This window comes from Chiloscyllium plagiosum, unplaced genomic scaffold (assembly GCF_037043375.1).
Source record: "Chiloscyllium plagiosum isolate Xiang-an unplaced genomic scaffold, Cpla_swu_hap1 HiC_scaffold_13, whole genome shotgun sequence".
In the NCBI taxonomy this organism is placed as follows: domain Eukaryota; kingdom Metazoa; phylum Chordata; class Chondrichthyes; order Orectolobiformes; family Hemiscylliidae; genus Chiloscyllium; species Chiloscyllium plagiosum.
The window spans coordinates 83996919-84011888 of NW_028270151.1; the positions used below are offsets into that span (position 1 = coordinate 83996919).

Consider the following 14970-nt stretch of genomic DNA (forward strand, 5'->3'; position numbering starts at 1 on the left):
AAGTGCTGGATGTCTTGAAACACAAAGGTGGATAAATCCCCAGGACCTGATCAGGTGCACCCTATAACTTTGTGGGAAGCTAGAGAAGTGATTGCTGGGCCCCTTGCTGAGGTATTTGTACCATCGATAGTCACAGGTGAGGTGCCAGAAGACTGGAGGTTGGCTAACGTGGTGCCACTGTTTAAGGAGGGCGGTAAAGACAAGCCAGGGAACTATAGATCAGTGAGCCTGACCTCGGTGGTGGGCAAGTTGTTGGAGGGAATCTTGAGGGACAGGATATACATGTATTTGGAAAGGCAAAGACTGATTAGGGATAGTCAACATGGCTGTGTGGGGGAAATCATGTCTCACAAACTTGATTGAGTTTTTTGAAGTTCGGGCATAAGCCCTTCCTGAAGAAGGGCTTATGCCCGAAACGTCGATTCTCCTGTTCCCTGGATGCTGCCTGACCTGCTGCGTTTTTCCAGCAACACATTTTCAGCTTTTTTGAAGAAGTAACAAAGAAGATTTATGAGGACAGAGCAGTAGATGTGATCTATATGGACTTCAGTAAGGCGTTCGACAAGGTTCCCCGTGGGAGACTGGTTACCAAGGTTAGATCTCATGGAATACTAGCCATTTGGATACAGATCTGGCTCAAAGGTAGAAGACAGAGGGTGGTGGTGGAGGGTTGTTTTTCAGACTGGAGGCCTGTGACCAGTGGAGTGCCACAAGGATCGGTGCTGGGTCCTCTACTTTTTGTCATTTACATAAATGATTTGGATGTGAGCATAAGAGGTACAGTTAGTAAGTTTGCAGATGACACTGAAATTGGAGGTGCAGTGGACAGCGAAGAAGATTACCTCAGATTACAACAGGATCTGCAGGTTCCTAGCTCCTTGAAAGTGGAGTCACAGGTAGATGGGATAGTGAAGGCAGCATTTGGTATGCTTTCCTTTATTGGTCAGAGTATTGAGTACAGGAGTTGGGAGGTCATTTTGCGGCTGTACAGGACATTGGTTAGGCCACTGTTGGAATATTTGGTGCAATTCTGGTCTCCTTCCTATCGGAAAGATGTTGTGAAACTTGAAAGGCTTCAGAAAAGATTTATGAGGATGTTGCCAGGGTTGGAAGATTTGAGCTATAGGGAGAGGCTGAACAGGCTGAGGCTGTTTTCTCTGAAGCGGAGGCTGAGGGGTGACCTTTGGGTGGGGGTTACCAGTGACCAGAAACTCAACTGAACTTGCCATACAAATACAATGACTACAAAAGCAAGTCAGAAGCTAGGAATACTACACTGAGTAACACTCCCAGACCTCTCCAGAGCCTGTCCGCCACCTACAAGGCATAAGTCAGGAGTGTGATGGAAAACTCCCCACTTGCCACAGCTCCAATGATACGAAAAGCTTGACACGAGAGGACAAAGTAGCCTCCCCGATTGATACCACATCCATAAGCATCCACTCCCTCCACCAAGGCTAAGCAGCAGTAATATGTACAATCTACAGAGATGCACTACAGAGCTCCTTAGCACTCAAGTTACTTAGACAGCATCTTCCACACCCATGATTACGTTCAGCTAGAAGGACAAGGGCAGCAAATACATGAAATCACCAGCACCATCTGCAAATTCCCCTCCAAGCCACTTGTTTCCTGACTTGGAAACCATAACTTCACTGTCGCTGGGTCAAAATCCTGAAATTCCCTCCCTTACAGCATTGTGGGTCAAACCACAACACATGGACTGCAGAAGTTCAAGAAAGCAGTTCAACATCACCTTCTCAAGGACAACTCGGGACAGGCAGTGGATGCTGGACAGCCATGGATGGCCACATCTCGCAAGTGAAAATGAACAGCTCTTTGATATTTTCCAAGATGTTCTATAAACACACGCAGTTCTTGGCTTATTTTGAGAATCTCTCATAAGCACATTTTCAAAATCAGAGTGGAAACCATATCCAAAATTCAGGCAACACGAAAAGGAATTTCCTCAGGCTTTTTCAATCCAGCGAATGTGTTTTGCTTTTCCATTCAGTCCAAAGCAGAGTACAAGGCAAAAAAACAAAACTTTCACTGGTGCAAATTTGGGTGACAAGAAAGCTCAGACTCTACTGATGACAGTCAGTTAACAAGGCCTCACAAACAGGGATCATATAGATAGACAGTTGGCTGTAGGCTGGACAAAACAGATGAGAAACACCACACAAGATATCCTGCAAATATAGTGCCCCATGGATCTCTGCAAATGTCAATGTCAAAAATTGCCAAGAGAAAAATTAGTAGCGTAACTGTAAAAACAGTTGCGAATCAAACTCTATTTCAAAATGAGTAACGAAGGAGAGAAACTGACCTCCCCAATGCAGGATTGAAGTTCTGATATAATTGTTCCCATGAACCTACTTCAGGAGCTGGCTAATCTGCCAACATTTGCAATTTCTTTACCCACTACACAAACAAATATTAAATAACTTATACCATCAGTCACCGTACCTATTGGTGACAGCACAAATGATGAATTAGTAGGAGCTGGCAACCCACCCTGGCCAGAAGAGGGAACATATGGGCAAATTGGAAAGGGCTTTTAGTTGTGCACTTACCTCCCTACATACTGCAGCAATCTGTGCTTCATCCATACAAGTTTCTGTAACAACATCAGTCAGTGAACCGCCAGCCAGATATTCCATCACGACACACAACTCATCACCCACCAGGTAACTAGGAGAAAATAAAAGAAAGCTTTGTACTTTACTTGTTTACAAATACAAGTAGGGAAAATTTATCACTAGATAGGTCAACACTAAGTATTGATCCTCTCTACCTTTGTGTGCACTACACAGGTGGGTAGTGAGGTGACAATATAGATTTATCATATTGGAAGGCATCACACCATTGACAATCAGATATTTTCTAACTGCTACTTTAAACATAAACGCTGTGCTTCCACACCCTCTGGAAAGACATTTCTCCTCATCCTGCTCCCATTTGACATCCACCGTCCTTGAAATTGTGACCTTGGTTCCAGACTCATCAACTCGGGGCAACATCTTACATGCATCTATACTATCTGTCACTTCAAATATTTTGTAGATTTCAATGAGAACATCTGTCATTCTTCAAAGATTCTCTGGTTATCACTCTTTTGGACATGAAGAAAGTTGAAATTTATAATTTATAAATTATAATTTATTAATGACTTGGAAGGGGGAGTCGAAGGGTAGGTCAGTAAATTTGCAGATGATATGAAGATTGGTGGAGTTGTGGACAGTGAGGAGGGCTGTTGTCGGCTGCAAAGGGACTTAGATATGATGCAGAGCTGGGCTGAGGAATGGCAGATGGAGTTCAACCCTGTCAAGTGTGAGGTTGTCCATTTTGGAAAGACAAATAAGAATGAGGAATACAGGGTTAACGGTAGGATTCTTAGTAAGGTGGAGGAGCAGAGGGATCTTCGGGTCTATGTTCATAGATCTTTGAAAGTTGCCACTCAGGTGGATAGAGCTTGTAAGAAGGCCTATGGTGTATTAGCGTTCAATCGCAGAGGGATTGAATTCAAGAGTCGCAAAGTGATGTTGCAGCTATACAGGACCTTAGTTAGGCCACATTTCGAGTACTGTGTGCAGTTCTGGTCGCCTCACTTTAGGAAAGATGTGGAAGCTTTGGAGAGGGTGCAGAGAAGATTTACCAGGATGTTGCCTGGAACGGAGAATAGGTCGTACGAGGATAGGTTGAGAGTGCTAGGCCTTTTCTCATTGGAACGGCGACTTGATAGAGGTTTATAAGATGATCAGAGGAATAGATAGAGTAGACAGTCAGAAACTTTTTCCCCGGGTAGAACAGAGTGTTAGAAGGGGACATAAATTTAAGGTGAAGGGTGGAAGGTATAGGGGGGATGTCAGGGGTAGGTTCTTTACCCCGAGAGTGGTAGGGGCATGGAATGCGCTGCCTGTGGGAGTGGCAGAGTCAGAATCATTGGTGACCTTTAAGAGGCAATTGGATAGGTACATGGATGGGTGCTTAAGCTAGGACAAATGTTCGACACAACATCGTGGGCCGAAGGCCTGTTCTGTGCTGTATTGTTCTATGTTCTATAATTGACCATGGACAACTTTGAGGATTTCTAATGAATATTTAAACTAATTTGAATGAAATGGATATGACAGAAAAGTGAAAGTTGCGGATGTGCCTCGTGAGATAGAAGTGCTGTGGATAACAGGTTTAGCATATAGAAGTACCTTTTGGAGGTGTACAAAATCATGAGGGTGAATAGCTAAAGTCTCTCTCTCCACACACACACACACACCAAAACAAAAGGGGGGGGCCTGGAGGAGAGAGGGAAGAGTCTAAAACTAAAAGTGCATAGGTTTATGGTGAGGGGGGACAGATTTAGAAAGGACTGAGGGGTAACTTCTTCAAACAGAGGTTGGTGCATGTATGGAACGAGCTCCCAGACGAAGGCATCTGGATTGGTATATGATTAGGAAGGGTTTAGAGGGATATGGGCCAAATGCTTGCAAATGGTACTTGGTCAGATTGGGATGTCTGGTCAGCAGGGGCGATTTGGACTAAAGGGCCTGTTTCTGTGCTCTAAAACTCTGACTCTATGATAGAAAGCTAGTTCAAACCAGCCAGCAGAGAAGAGGTTAATGGCTTGGTTTCAGAGGAGGCCATTGCAGCAGAGTAGCATCCAATGAGGAGCTCGTTATTTACCACGCTTTAATGACATGGATGCATTGTCCTAAACAGTAGAGTTGCACAGTTGATTCTGATCACGCCCAGTTACCTGTCCAGGAAGTTGACAATGTTGCTGTTCTTCAGCTCCTTCATCACCAGGATCTCATTGATAATTAGCTCTTTCTTTGGCTGTTTCTGCAGATTGATCTGTTTGATTGCCACCTGCAAGAGAAAACACACAACTTGCAAATACTCGTTCACCATCCCACTGCACCAGTTACAAATACAGGCAAGGCGTGCGCTCCAAACTGATGACAACCTATCCCTCTCTTCCACCATCCATACATTAAATGGAATGATAACAAAAAGGAATAGATGGGTGTTTTCATCTTCTCACAGCTTCGTTTTGTGAAATGGATGGAAGGAGACTTTGTTGTTTGGCTACCTAAGGGGTAAGAGAACATTTATGACATTTTCTGAAAGGACTTCACAGAAATTTCTCAGAGTTGGAATATCGCAATGAGATTAAACAGTTCTATGGTCACTTTGACTTGGAAGCTTTGTCAAGCTTTGTCAAACTTGCGGGAGCAGCAGGGGGAAGTGACGACGACCAGAGGGACAGCCAGAAGCTGGTGTAGCGCAAGCTTATCTGGGTAGGTTTTTTTTTCCCCTATAAAAGCGTGCAGGAGAGGAACCCGAGACACTACAGAGGTAGTGCCTCCCACCCTCCCTCCTCCTCTAACCGAATAAGACGACCCGTTGTGGTAAGTAGATAAGTGCTGCATTTTGCTTGTTCTATTCTTTAGACCTAGTTTTTTTTTTAAAAAGGTTACTTTTAGAGGGATGGCAGTGAAGGCAGTGCAATGTTCCTCTTGCAACATGTTTGAGGTGAGGGATGCCATGGACGTCCCTGCTGATTACACTTGCAGGAAGTGCACCCATCTCCTGCTCCTCCAAGACCGTGTTAGGGAACTGGAGCTGGAGTTGGATGAACTTAGGATCATTCGGGAGGCAGAGGGGGTCATAGATCGGAGCTTTAGATAAGTAGTAACTCCAAAGATTGCAGATAGATGGGTGACAGTGAGGGGACTGGGAGGAAGCAGCCAGTGCAGGGACCCCCTGCGGCCGTTCCCCTCAAGAACAAGTATACCGTTTTGGAACTTGTGGGGGGGGGGGGGGGCGACTTACTAGGGGTAAGCAATGGGGTTCAGGCCTCTGGCACGGAGCCTGTCCCCGTTACTCAGAAGGGAAGGGTGGAGAAGAGCAGAGCAATAGTTATTGGGGACTCGATAGTTCGGGGCACAGATAGGCGGCTCTGTGGGGGCGAGAGAGACTCACGCTTGGTATGTTGCCTCCCAGGTGCAAGGGTACGTGATGTCTCTGATCGTGTTTTCCGGGTCCTTAAGGGGGAGGGGGAGCAGCCCGAAGTCGTGGTCCACATTGGCACCAACGACATAGGTAGGAGGAGGGCTGAGGATGTTAGGCAGGCTTTCAGGGAGCTAGGTTGGAAGCTCAGAGTTAGAACGAACAGAGTTGTTGTCTCTGGTTTGTTACCGGTGCCACGTGATAGAGAGTCGAGGAATAGGGAGAGAGAACAGTTAAATGCGTGGCTACAGGGATGGTGCAGGAGGGAGGGATTCCGGTATCTGGATAACTGGGGTTCTTTCTGGGGAAGGTGGGACCTCTAGAAATAGGATGGTCTACACCTGAACCTGAGGGGCACCAGTATCCTTGGGGGGAGATTTGCTAGTGTTTGGGGGGGGGGGGGGGGGGGGGGGGGGGGTTTAAACTAACTCTGCAGGGGCATGGGAACCTAGACTGTAGCTTTAGGGTGCACGACCTGGAGTGTAGGGAGGTTAGGAACATGGCATCAATCTCAAAGGAGGGTGCCTGTAAACAGGAAAGTGGCTTGAAGTGTGTATACTTCAATGCAAGAAGTATACGAAATAAGATAGGTGAATTTGCAGCGTGGGTTGGTACCTGGGATTTCGATGTTGTGGCTATTACGGAGACATGGGTAGAACAGGGACAGGATTGGCTGTTGCAGGTTCCAGGGTTTAAATGTTTTAGTAGGGTCAGAGGTGGAGGTAAAAGAGGGGGAGGTGTGGCATTGCTTGTCAAAGATAGTATTACAGCTGTGGAAAGGACGATGGATGAAGACTCGCCATCAGAGGTAGATTGGGCTAAGGTTAGGAATAGGAAAGGTGAGCTCACCCTGTTAGGAGTTTTCTACAGGCCTCCTAATAGTCCTAGAGATGTTGAAGAAAGGATTGCGAGGATGATTCAGGAGAAGAGTGAAAGTAATAGGGTGGTTGTTATGGGGGACTTTAACTTTCCATATATTGACTGGGAAAGCTAAAGCTCGAGTTCGTTAGATGGGTCGGTGTTTGTCCAATGTGTGCAGGAGGGTTTCCTGACACATTATGTAGACAGGCCAACAAGAGGTGAGGCCATACTGGATTTGGTTCTGGGTAACGAACCAGGCCAGGTGTTAGAATTGGAGGGAGGTGAGCACTTTGGGGACAGTGACCACAATTTGGTGACTTTTACTCTAGTGATGGAGAGGGATAAGTGTGGACTGCAGGGCAAGAGTTATAGCTGGGGGCAGGGAAATTATGATGCGGTGAGACATGACCTCTGATGCGTGGCTTGGAAAAGTAGGCTTCAAGGCATGGGCAGAATTGATATGTGGAGCTTGTTCAAGGAGCAACTATTGAGTGTCCTTGATAAGTATGTACCTGTCAGGCAGGGAGGAAAGGGTCGTGTGAGGGAGCCGTGGTTTAATAAGGAATTGGAATCCCTTGTTAAAGGGAAGAGGGCGGCCTATGTAAAGATGAGGCGTGAAGGTTCAATTGGGGCGATTGAGAGTTATAAGGTAGCCAGGAAGGATCTGAAGAGAGAGCTAAGAGCAGCAAGGAGGGGACATGAAAAGTCCTTAGTAGGTAGTATTAGGGAAATCCCAAGGCTTTCTATAGGTATGTCAGCAATAAAAGAATGACTAGGGTAGGAATAGGTCCAGTCAAGGATAGTAGTGGGAAGTTGCGTGTGGATGCTGAAGAGATTGGGGAGACACTGAATGAATACTTTTCATCAGTATTCACTCAGGAACAGGACATTGTTGCCGATGTGAATATTGAGTCACAATTAATTAGAATGGACGGCTTTGAGGTATGTAGGGAAGAGGTGTTGGAAATTCTGGAAAGGGTGAAAATAGATAAGTCCCCTGGGCCTGATGGCATTTATCCTAGGATTCTATGGGAAGCAAGGGAGGAGATTGCAGAGCCATTGGCCTTGATTTTTATGTCCTCGTTGTCTACAGGAATAGTGCCAGAAGACTGGAGAATAGCAAATGTGGTTCCCTTGTTCAAGGGGAGTAGGGATAACCCTAGTAACTATAGGCCGGTGAGTCTCACTTCTGTTTTGGGCAAAGCCTTATAGAGAATTGTAGGGGATAGGATTTATGAACATCTGGATAGGAATAATGTGATCAAGGATAGTCAGCATGGTTTTGTGAAGGGCAGGTCGTGCCTCACAAACCTTATTGAATTCTTTGAGAAGGTGACTAAGGAGGTAGACAAGGGTAAAGTGGTAGATGTGGTGTATATGGATTTTAGTAAGGCGTTTGATAAGGTTCCCCATGGTAGGCTACTGCAAAAAATACGGAGGTATGGCATTGAGGGAGAGTTGGAGGTTTGGATTAGGAATTGGCTGGCTGGAAGACGACAGAGGGTAGTAGTTGATGGCAAAGGTTCATCTTGGAGTGCAGTTACTAGCGGTGTTCCGCAAGGATCTGTTTTGGGACCATTGCTGTTTGTCATTTTTATAAATGACCTGGAGGAGGGGCTAGAAGGCTGGGTGAGCAAGTTTGCGGATGATACGAAAGTCGGTGGAGTTGCTGACAGTGAGGAAGGATGTTTCAGGTTACAGCAGGATATAGATAAGTTGCAGAGCTGGGCAGAAAGGTGGCAAATGGAGTTCAATGTAGCTAAGTGTGAGGTGATTCACTTTGGTAAGAGTAACAAAAAGACGGGATCCTGGGCTACTGGTCGGATACTTGGTAGTGTGGATGAGCAGAGGGATTTTGGTGTCCATGTACACAGATCTCTGAAAGTTGCCACCCAGGTAAATAGTGCGGCGAAGAAGGCATATGGCGTGGTAGAGGAATTGAGTTCCGGAGTACTGAGGTCATGTTGCAGTTGTATAAGACTCTGGTGCGGCCGCATCTGGAGTATTGTGTGCAGTTTTGGTCGCCATACTATAGGAAGGATGTGGAGGCACTGGAACGGGTGCAGAGGAGGTTTACCAGGATGTTGCCTGGTATGGTAGGAAGATCGTATGAGGAAAGGCTGAGGCACTTGGGGCTGTTCTCATTGGAGAAAAGAAGGTTTAGGGGTGACTTGATAGAGGTGTACAAGATGATTAGGGGTTTAGATAGGGTTGACCATGAGAACCTTTTTCCATGTATGGAGTCAGCTATTACGAGGGGGCATAGCTTTAAATTAAGAGGTGGTAGGTATAGAACAGATGTTAGGGGTAGATTCTTTACTCAGCGAGTCGTGAGTTCATGGAATGCCCTGCCAGTAGCAGTGGTGGACTCTCCCTCTTTATGGGCATTTAAACGGGCATTGGATAGGCATATGGAGGATTGTGGGCTAGTGTAGGTTAGGTGGGCTTGGATCGGCGCAACATCGAGGGCCAATGGGCCTGTACTGCGCTGTATTTTTCTATGTTTTTCTATGTTCTATGTCACAACCCCTCCATACAATCATTAGCCTAATTTGCTCCCAATGGGCAACAAATGAATTGTTACAATTACTGTCCCTTCATCAAAGTGATGACAGGCATTGTCCAAGCCAAACACCCTTCCTGCACTTGCAACACTCAGTTCATGGATACAGAGCATCTTCGTGCTCAGTAATAAACATTCCCATCGTGTGCTTGAAAATAGACAGTCCTCTAGTATTCAGACAGATCGCCATGTTTAGTGTCTCTCAGCGACGTACCTCCTGTCCAGTTGCTACATCAATGGCTGTGAATACTGTCCCTGAAGCACTGTAAGGAAACACAGTGATAAAAATAACACATGACTTCTGTATCAATCATCACCCTGTTCATTGCAAGATATAAAATGAATTCTGAACTGGAAAGGGTTTGTGCTAAAACGCGATGATTGTCAGCCTTAGAGGAGAGATCAGCGTGTCAAAAATGCTGTATCCATATTCAAGCAGTAAAGCAGGACCTTCAAATGAACAATGATTCACTTAAGTGTTGAAGCAGCACTCACCCCTGCCCGATTTTCTCAAATCTGGTGTATTTTTTCTTTGGATCTCCAACACTCACAATAGTTCCTGAAAAAAAAAGATGTATAATGTGGTTATCAAACAGCTTTAGGACTTTCAGACAGATGACACTGAGATAGCTATGACAAACTGCACCATCTCCACTGAGATTCCCCACTTGATCTAACTCATACAATACTGGTATCATCAGTACCTGTGCTCAAAATACACGAAAGCAACAGGGGACTCATCAAAAGTGTGTCATTAACAGTTCAACATTGCTTCAGACCCACACTTAACTGCAGTGACAAGGTGTTTGATGCAGAGGGTCTCTCGTACAGTTAACTACTGAACACTTACTCAGTTTTTCCATAATCTCGTCATCTGTCATCTTTGCCTTCTTTTTTGTTTTGTCCAAACCCTTTGAAGTGCCATCACCATCTGCTTCTCTGCTGGCAGGTGGAGGAATCGGATCAATCACAGATCGCGTGTAAACCTGAAGAAAATGGTACAACAACTGATGCTGATATACAGACACAAATTGTACAATTATGCTCATGTGCCCTTGTGCGTGAGCAACATTATCCACATACACAATCATTCCTTTTTAAAAATTTCTTCTCAGCACACTGGATACAGCCCATATGACTCCCAATACTGTATACCTCATCTGAGTGAGTACTTTTCACCTATGATTTTAAGTAGGGTCTGATAGCCTGGTGTCAGGGTGGCAAAACAACAGAGGTTAACTCTGTCCTCTCCTGCTGCCCAACACCAATTCCTGGATAATGAACAAGAATGGCAATCTAGATAGAATTGCTGTCTCCTTAGATCAGGTACAGAGGCCAAATATGTTGCCTTTCATGCTGCTTCAGATAAAAGACTAACTCGCTTGGGGTCTCTGGTCTATGTAGATCATAAGACCTTGAGATACAGGAACAGAATTAGGCCATTCGGCCCACCTAGTTTGCTCTGCCATTCAATCATGGCTGATAAGATTCTCAACCTCATTCTCCTGCCTTCTCCCTGCAATCCTTGATCCCCTTACCAATCAAGAAGCCATCTGTCTTACAAACACTCAAGTGACTTTGTCCCCACAGCCTCTGCACCAATACATTCCACAGATTAACTATCCTCTGGCTGAAGAAAATTCTCACCTCATTTCTGCATGTTGCCCCTTCACTCAGCATCTGTTGCCCTCAGGTCCCAGTCTCGCCTACTAATGGGTACATCATCACCATGTCACTCTGTCAAGGCCTCTCAGTATTCTGTAAGTTTCAATCAGATCCCCCTTGTCCTTCTAAACTCCAAGTACAGACCCAGAGTACTTAACCACTCCTCACATGACAAGCCCTTCACCCCAGGAAGATTCTTGCAAACTTCCTCTGGTCCTTCCACGGCAAGCATGTCCTCCCTGAGATACAGGTCCAAAGCTGCTCACAATATTCCTAATGCAGTCCGATGAAGCCTTACACAGTCTCAGCAGTACACCTCTGCTCTTGAAATGAATGTTAGCATTACATTTGTCTTCCTAACTGACAACTGAATGTTCATGTTATCTTTAAGAGAATCCTGAACTAGGATTCTCAAGTCCCTAGGTGCTTCAGATTTCTGAAGCCTTTCCCCTTTTGGAAAATAGTCCATGCCTTTATTCTTCCTGCCAAAGTGCATAACCTTGCACTCGAAGTTGTGGGAAAAGTGTATGTTCATAGTTCCTTGAAAGTGGAGTCACAAGTAAATAGGATAGTGAAGGCGGCCTTTGGTATGCTTTCCTTTATTGGTCAGTGTATTGAGTATAGGAGTTGGGAGGTCATGTTCTGACTGTACACGGCATTGGTTAGGCCACTTTTGGAATACTGCGTGCAATTCTGGTCTCCCTGCTATAGAAAGGATGCTGTGAAACTTGATAGGGTTCAGAAAAGATTTTCAAGGATGTTGCCAGGAATGGAGGGTTTGAGTTATATAGATAGGCGAAATAGGCTGGGGCTGTTCTCCCTGGAGCATCGGAGGCTGAAGGGTGACCTTAAAGAGGTTTATAAAATCATAGGGGGCACAGATAGGGTGAATAGCCAAGGCCTTTTTTCCCCAGAATAGGGGAGTCCAAAACTAGAGGGCCTAAGTTTAAGGTTAAAGATTAAAAAGGGACCCAAGAGCCAATTTTTTCCCACAAAGGATGGTGCATGTATGGAATGAGCTGCCAGAGGAAGTGGTGGAGGCTAGTACAATTGCAACATTTAAAAGGCATCTGGACAGGTATATGAAGAGGAAGGATTTAAGAGGAATATTGGCCAAATGCTGGCAAATGGAACTCTGGTGGGCATGGACGAGTTGGACCGAAGAGTTTGTTTCCATACTGTACAGCTCTATGACTCTATTATATTCCATCTGCCACTTCCGTGCCACTCTCCTAGCCTGTCAAAATCCTTCTGCAGCCTTCCCACTTCCTCATCACTACCTACGTGTTATCTGCAAATTGAGTAATGACGTCCATCGTCCAGATCACTAACGTATAACCTGAATAGTTATGATCCCAGCATGGATCCCTGCAAAACCCCACTAGTCACCAGTTGCCATCCTGAAAAAGGCCCCTTTATGACAGCATTCTATCAGTCAGCCAATCCTCTATCCTTGCCAGTCCTTATCCTATTTAGCAGCCTCCTGTACAACACGTTGTCAACTGCCTTCTGGAAATCCAGAAGCAATGCTGACTTCACCCATGTACTTCCAAATACTCTGCAATCTTATCCTTAATAATGGACTCTTAAAGTCTTACCAATGTTCGAAGTCAGGCTAACAGGCCTATAGTTTCCTGTCTTCTACCTCCCTCCTTTCTTAACTAGGGATGTTACCTTGGCTATTTTCCAGTCCTTTAGGACCCTGCTTGACTTCAGCGATTCCTGAAAGATCACCACACACGCCGCCTCAAACTCCTTTTGAAATCTTAGGTGTAGTCCACCTGGTCCAGGTGATTTATCCACTTTCAGATCTTCCAGCTTCCCCAGCACCTTCTCCTTCATTATGGCCACTACACTCACTTATGTCCCCTGACTCTCTCATTGATGGTCAGGTATTCTGCTTGTATCTTCCCCTGTGAAAACTAATGCAAATTACCTATTCAGTTCCTCTGCCATTTTTGTTCCCCATTACTACTTCTCTGGCCTCACTTCCAATGGTCCAATGTCCACTCTGGTCTCAAATATTTTAAAAAACTCTTGTAATTTTTTTTTCTATTACTAGCTAATCTTAATTCTTCTCTCCCTTATTGGTTTTCTGGTTATCCTCTGACTTCCTGATAATCTTACTCACATTGTATGCTTTTGCTTTTGCTTTTATGCTGGCCCTGCCTTCCCTGGTCAGCCCATAGTTACCTCATCCTCCCCTTTGTACATTTCTTCTTCCTTGGAATGATTTCCATTGTGCTTCCTGAATTACCCCCAGAAACCTGTCATCGCTGCTCCATCGTCTTCCCTGCTAGGCTCCCTTCAAATCAACTCCTTTATTCTTTACTCAATTGTAACGCCATTACATCTGATTTCAGCAGCACGCTCTCAAACTGCAGGATGAATTCTATTCGGATCATTGTCTCTCTTTGGGCTCCTTTAAGTTCCCAACACAAATCTGCCTCATTACCCACTACCAAATACAGAATTGCCTGTTTCCTGGTGGGTCCTGCCACAAGCTGCTCCAAAACAAAACCATTTTGCAGACATTCCACAAATTCCTTTCCTTGGGGTTCACTATTAGCCGCATTTTCCCAGTCCACCTGCGTAATGAAGTACCCCATGATTATTCTAACAGTACTTTTTCAATCTCTTGATAGATCATCTTCCCCACATCCTGACTACTGCTAGGATTGTACACATTTTTTGTCTCCCATGAGGTGCTGCAACTCTACCCAGACAGATTCTACACTTTCTGACAATTTATCACTTCTTGCTATTGGTTTAATTTCATTTTTTATTCACAAGATGATGCTGCACATCTATCAGGTCAGTCCAAATAGCTAGGCTAATAGGCAGTCTGTGACTAATAGAAGTGATAGCAATAATTCCAAATAAAAACGTACTTATCCACAGCCCTACTTGGACAGTAGTCAGATAGTGATCACCAGCTCACATCTTCATCTCAGAGTCACCAAAGCTCCATTCACAACACTCCCAGCTACCCTTGAACATCCCAGTGATCACTCCACAAAAACAGGAAAACTATCAAGTGTTTAAAAATAAATCTGACATGAACAGGATATGCTGGAAATGCAGCAGAAATTCTGATAATATCATTACCAGTCCTCCTTCTCTGCAGGAGCAGACTGATGGGTTGTTTCTCCAGCATTGACTAGTTCCTTCTCACCTGAAGAGCCAGATTGCAGACTGACAGTCACTACTGATTCACCAATACTTCTATGAAAATTTAGTTTTACACAGTCACTACTAATAGCACAACTGTTTATAGTTATAGAATCCCTATCGTACAGAGGCGCCATTCGGCCCCACAAGTTGGCACCAACCCTCTGAAGAACATCCCACAATTACTACAGTTAATCCACCAAGCCTGCACATTTCTGCACACTACAGGCAATTTAGCATGGCCAATCCACCCAACCTGCACTACTTTGGACTGTGGGAGGAAACCCATGCAGGCACAGGGAAAAGGTGCAAGCTCCACACAGACAGTTTAACCCTCCAATCACCTGCTTCAGCAAGTTTTCATTCCTCACAATATGGTCAACTCAACTTGGTTGATAAAACATGGAGCTGGAAAAAAACAAAGCAGGTGAAGCAACATCAGAAGAGCAGGAGAGTTGATGTTTTGGGCAGGGTCCTGCCTGAAACCTCAACTCTCCTGCTCTTCGGACGCTGCTTCATCCACTGTGCCTTTTCCAGCTCCACATTTTATCGGCACTGATTTTCCAGCATCCACACTCCTCACTATCTCCAATTCAACTTTGTTGCCTTTTTTCAATGGCATTCACTTGATCACTTCGTTTCCACCATCCTGAGAGCTTGTTTATTCCTCATGTTCACTCCAACTAAGTCAGTCAATC

General features: G+C 45.0%; 1 protein-coding gene across 3 annotated transcripts in view; it reads right to left on the reverse strand.

The window, feature by feature from the left end:
• The window catches only part of LOC122555720 (serine/threonine-protein kinase PAK 2-like), an 80980-nt gene that overhangs the window by 12365 nt on the left and 53645 nt on the right, over positions 1–14970 (reverse strand). For all 3 annotated transcript variants that reach the window (XM_043701768.2, XM_043701769.2, XM_043701770.2), the window contains exons 7-11: positions 10287–10422; positions 9932–9995; positions 9651–9699; positions 4757–4869; positions 2577–2694 (exon numbers count right to left, since the gene is read on the reverse strand). In XM_043701768.2, the coding sequence (XP_043557703.1) occupies positions 2577–2694; positions 4757–4869; positions 9651–9699; positions 9932–9995; positions 10287–10422 (480 nt within the window). The remainder of the gene's footprint in view (positions 1–2576; positions 2695–4756; positions 4870–9650; positions 9700–9931; positions 9996–10286; positions 10423–14970) is intronic.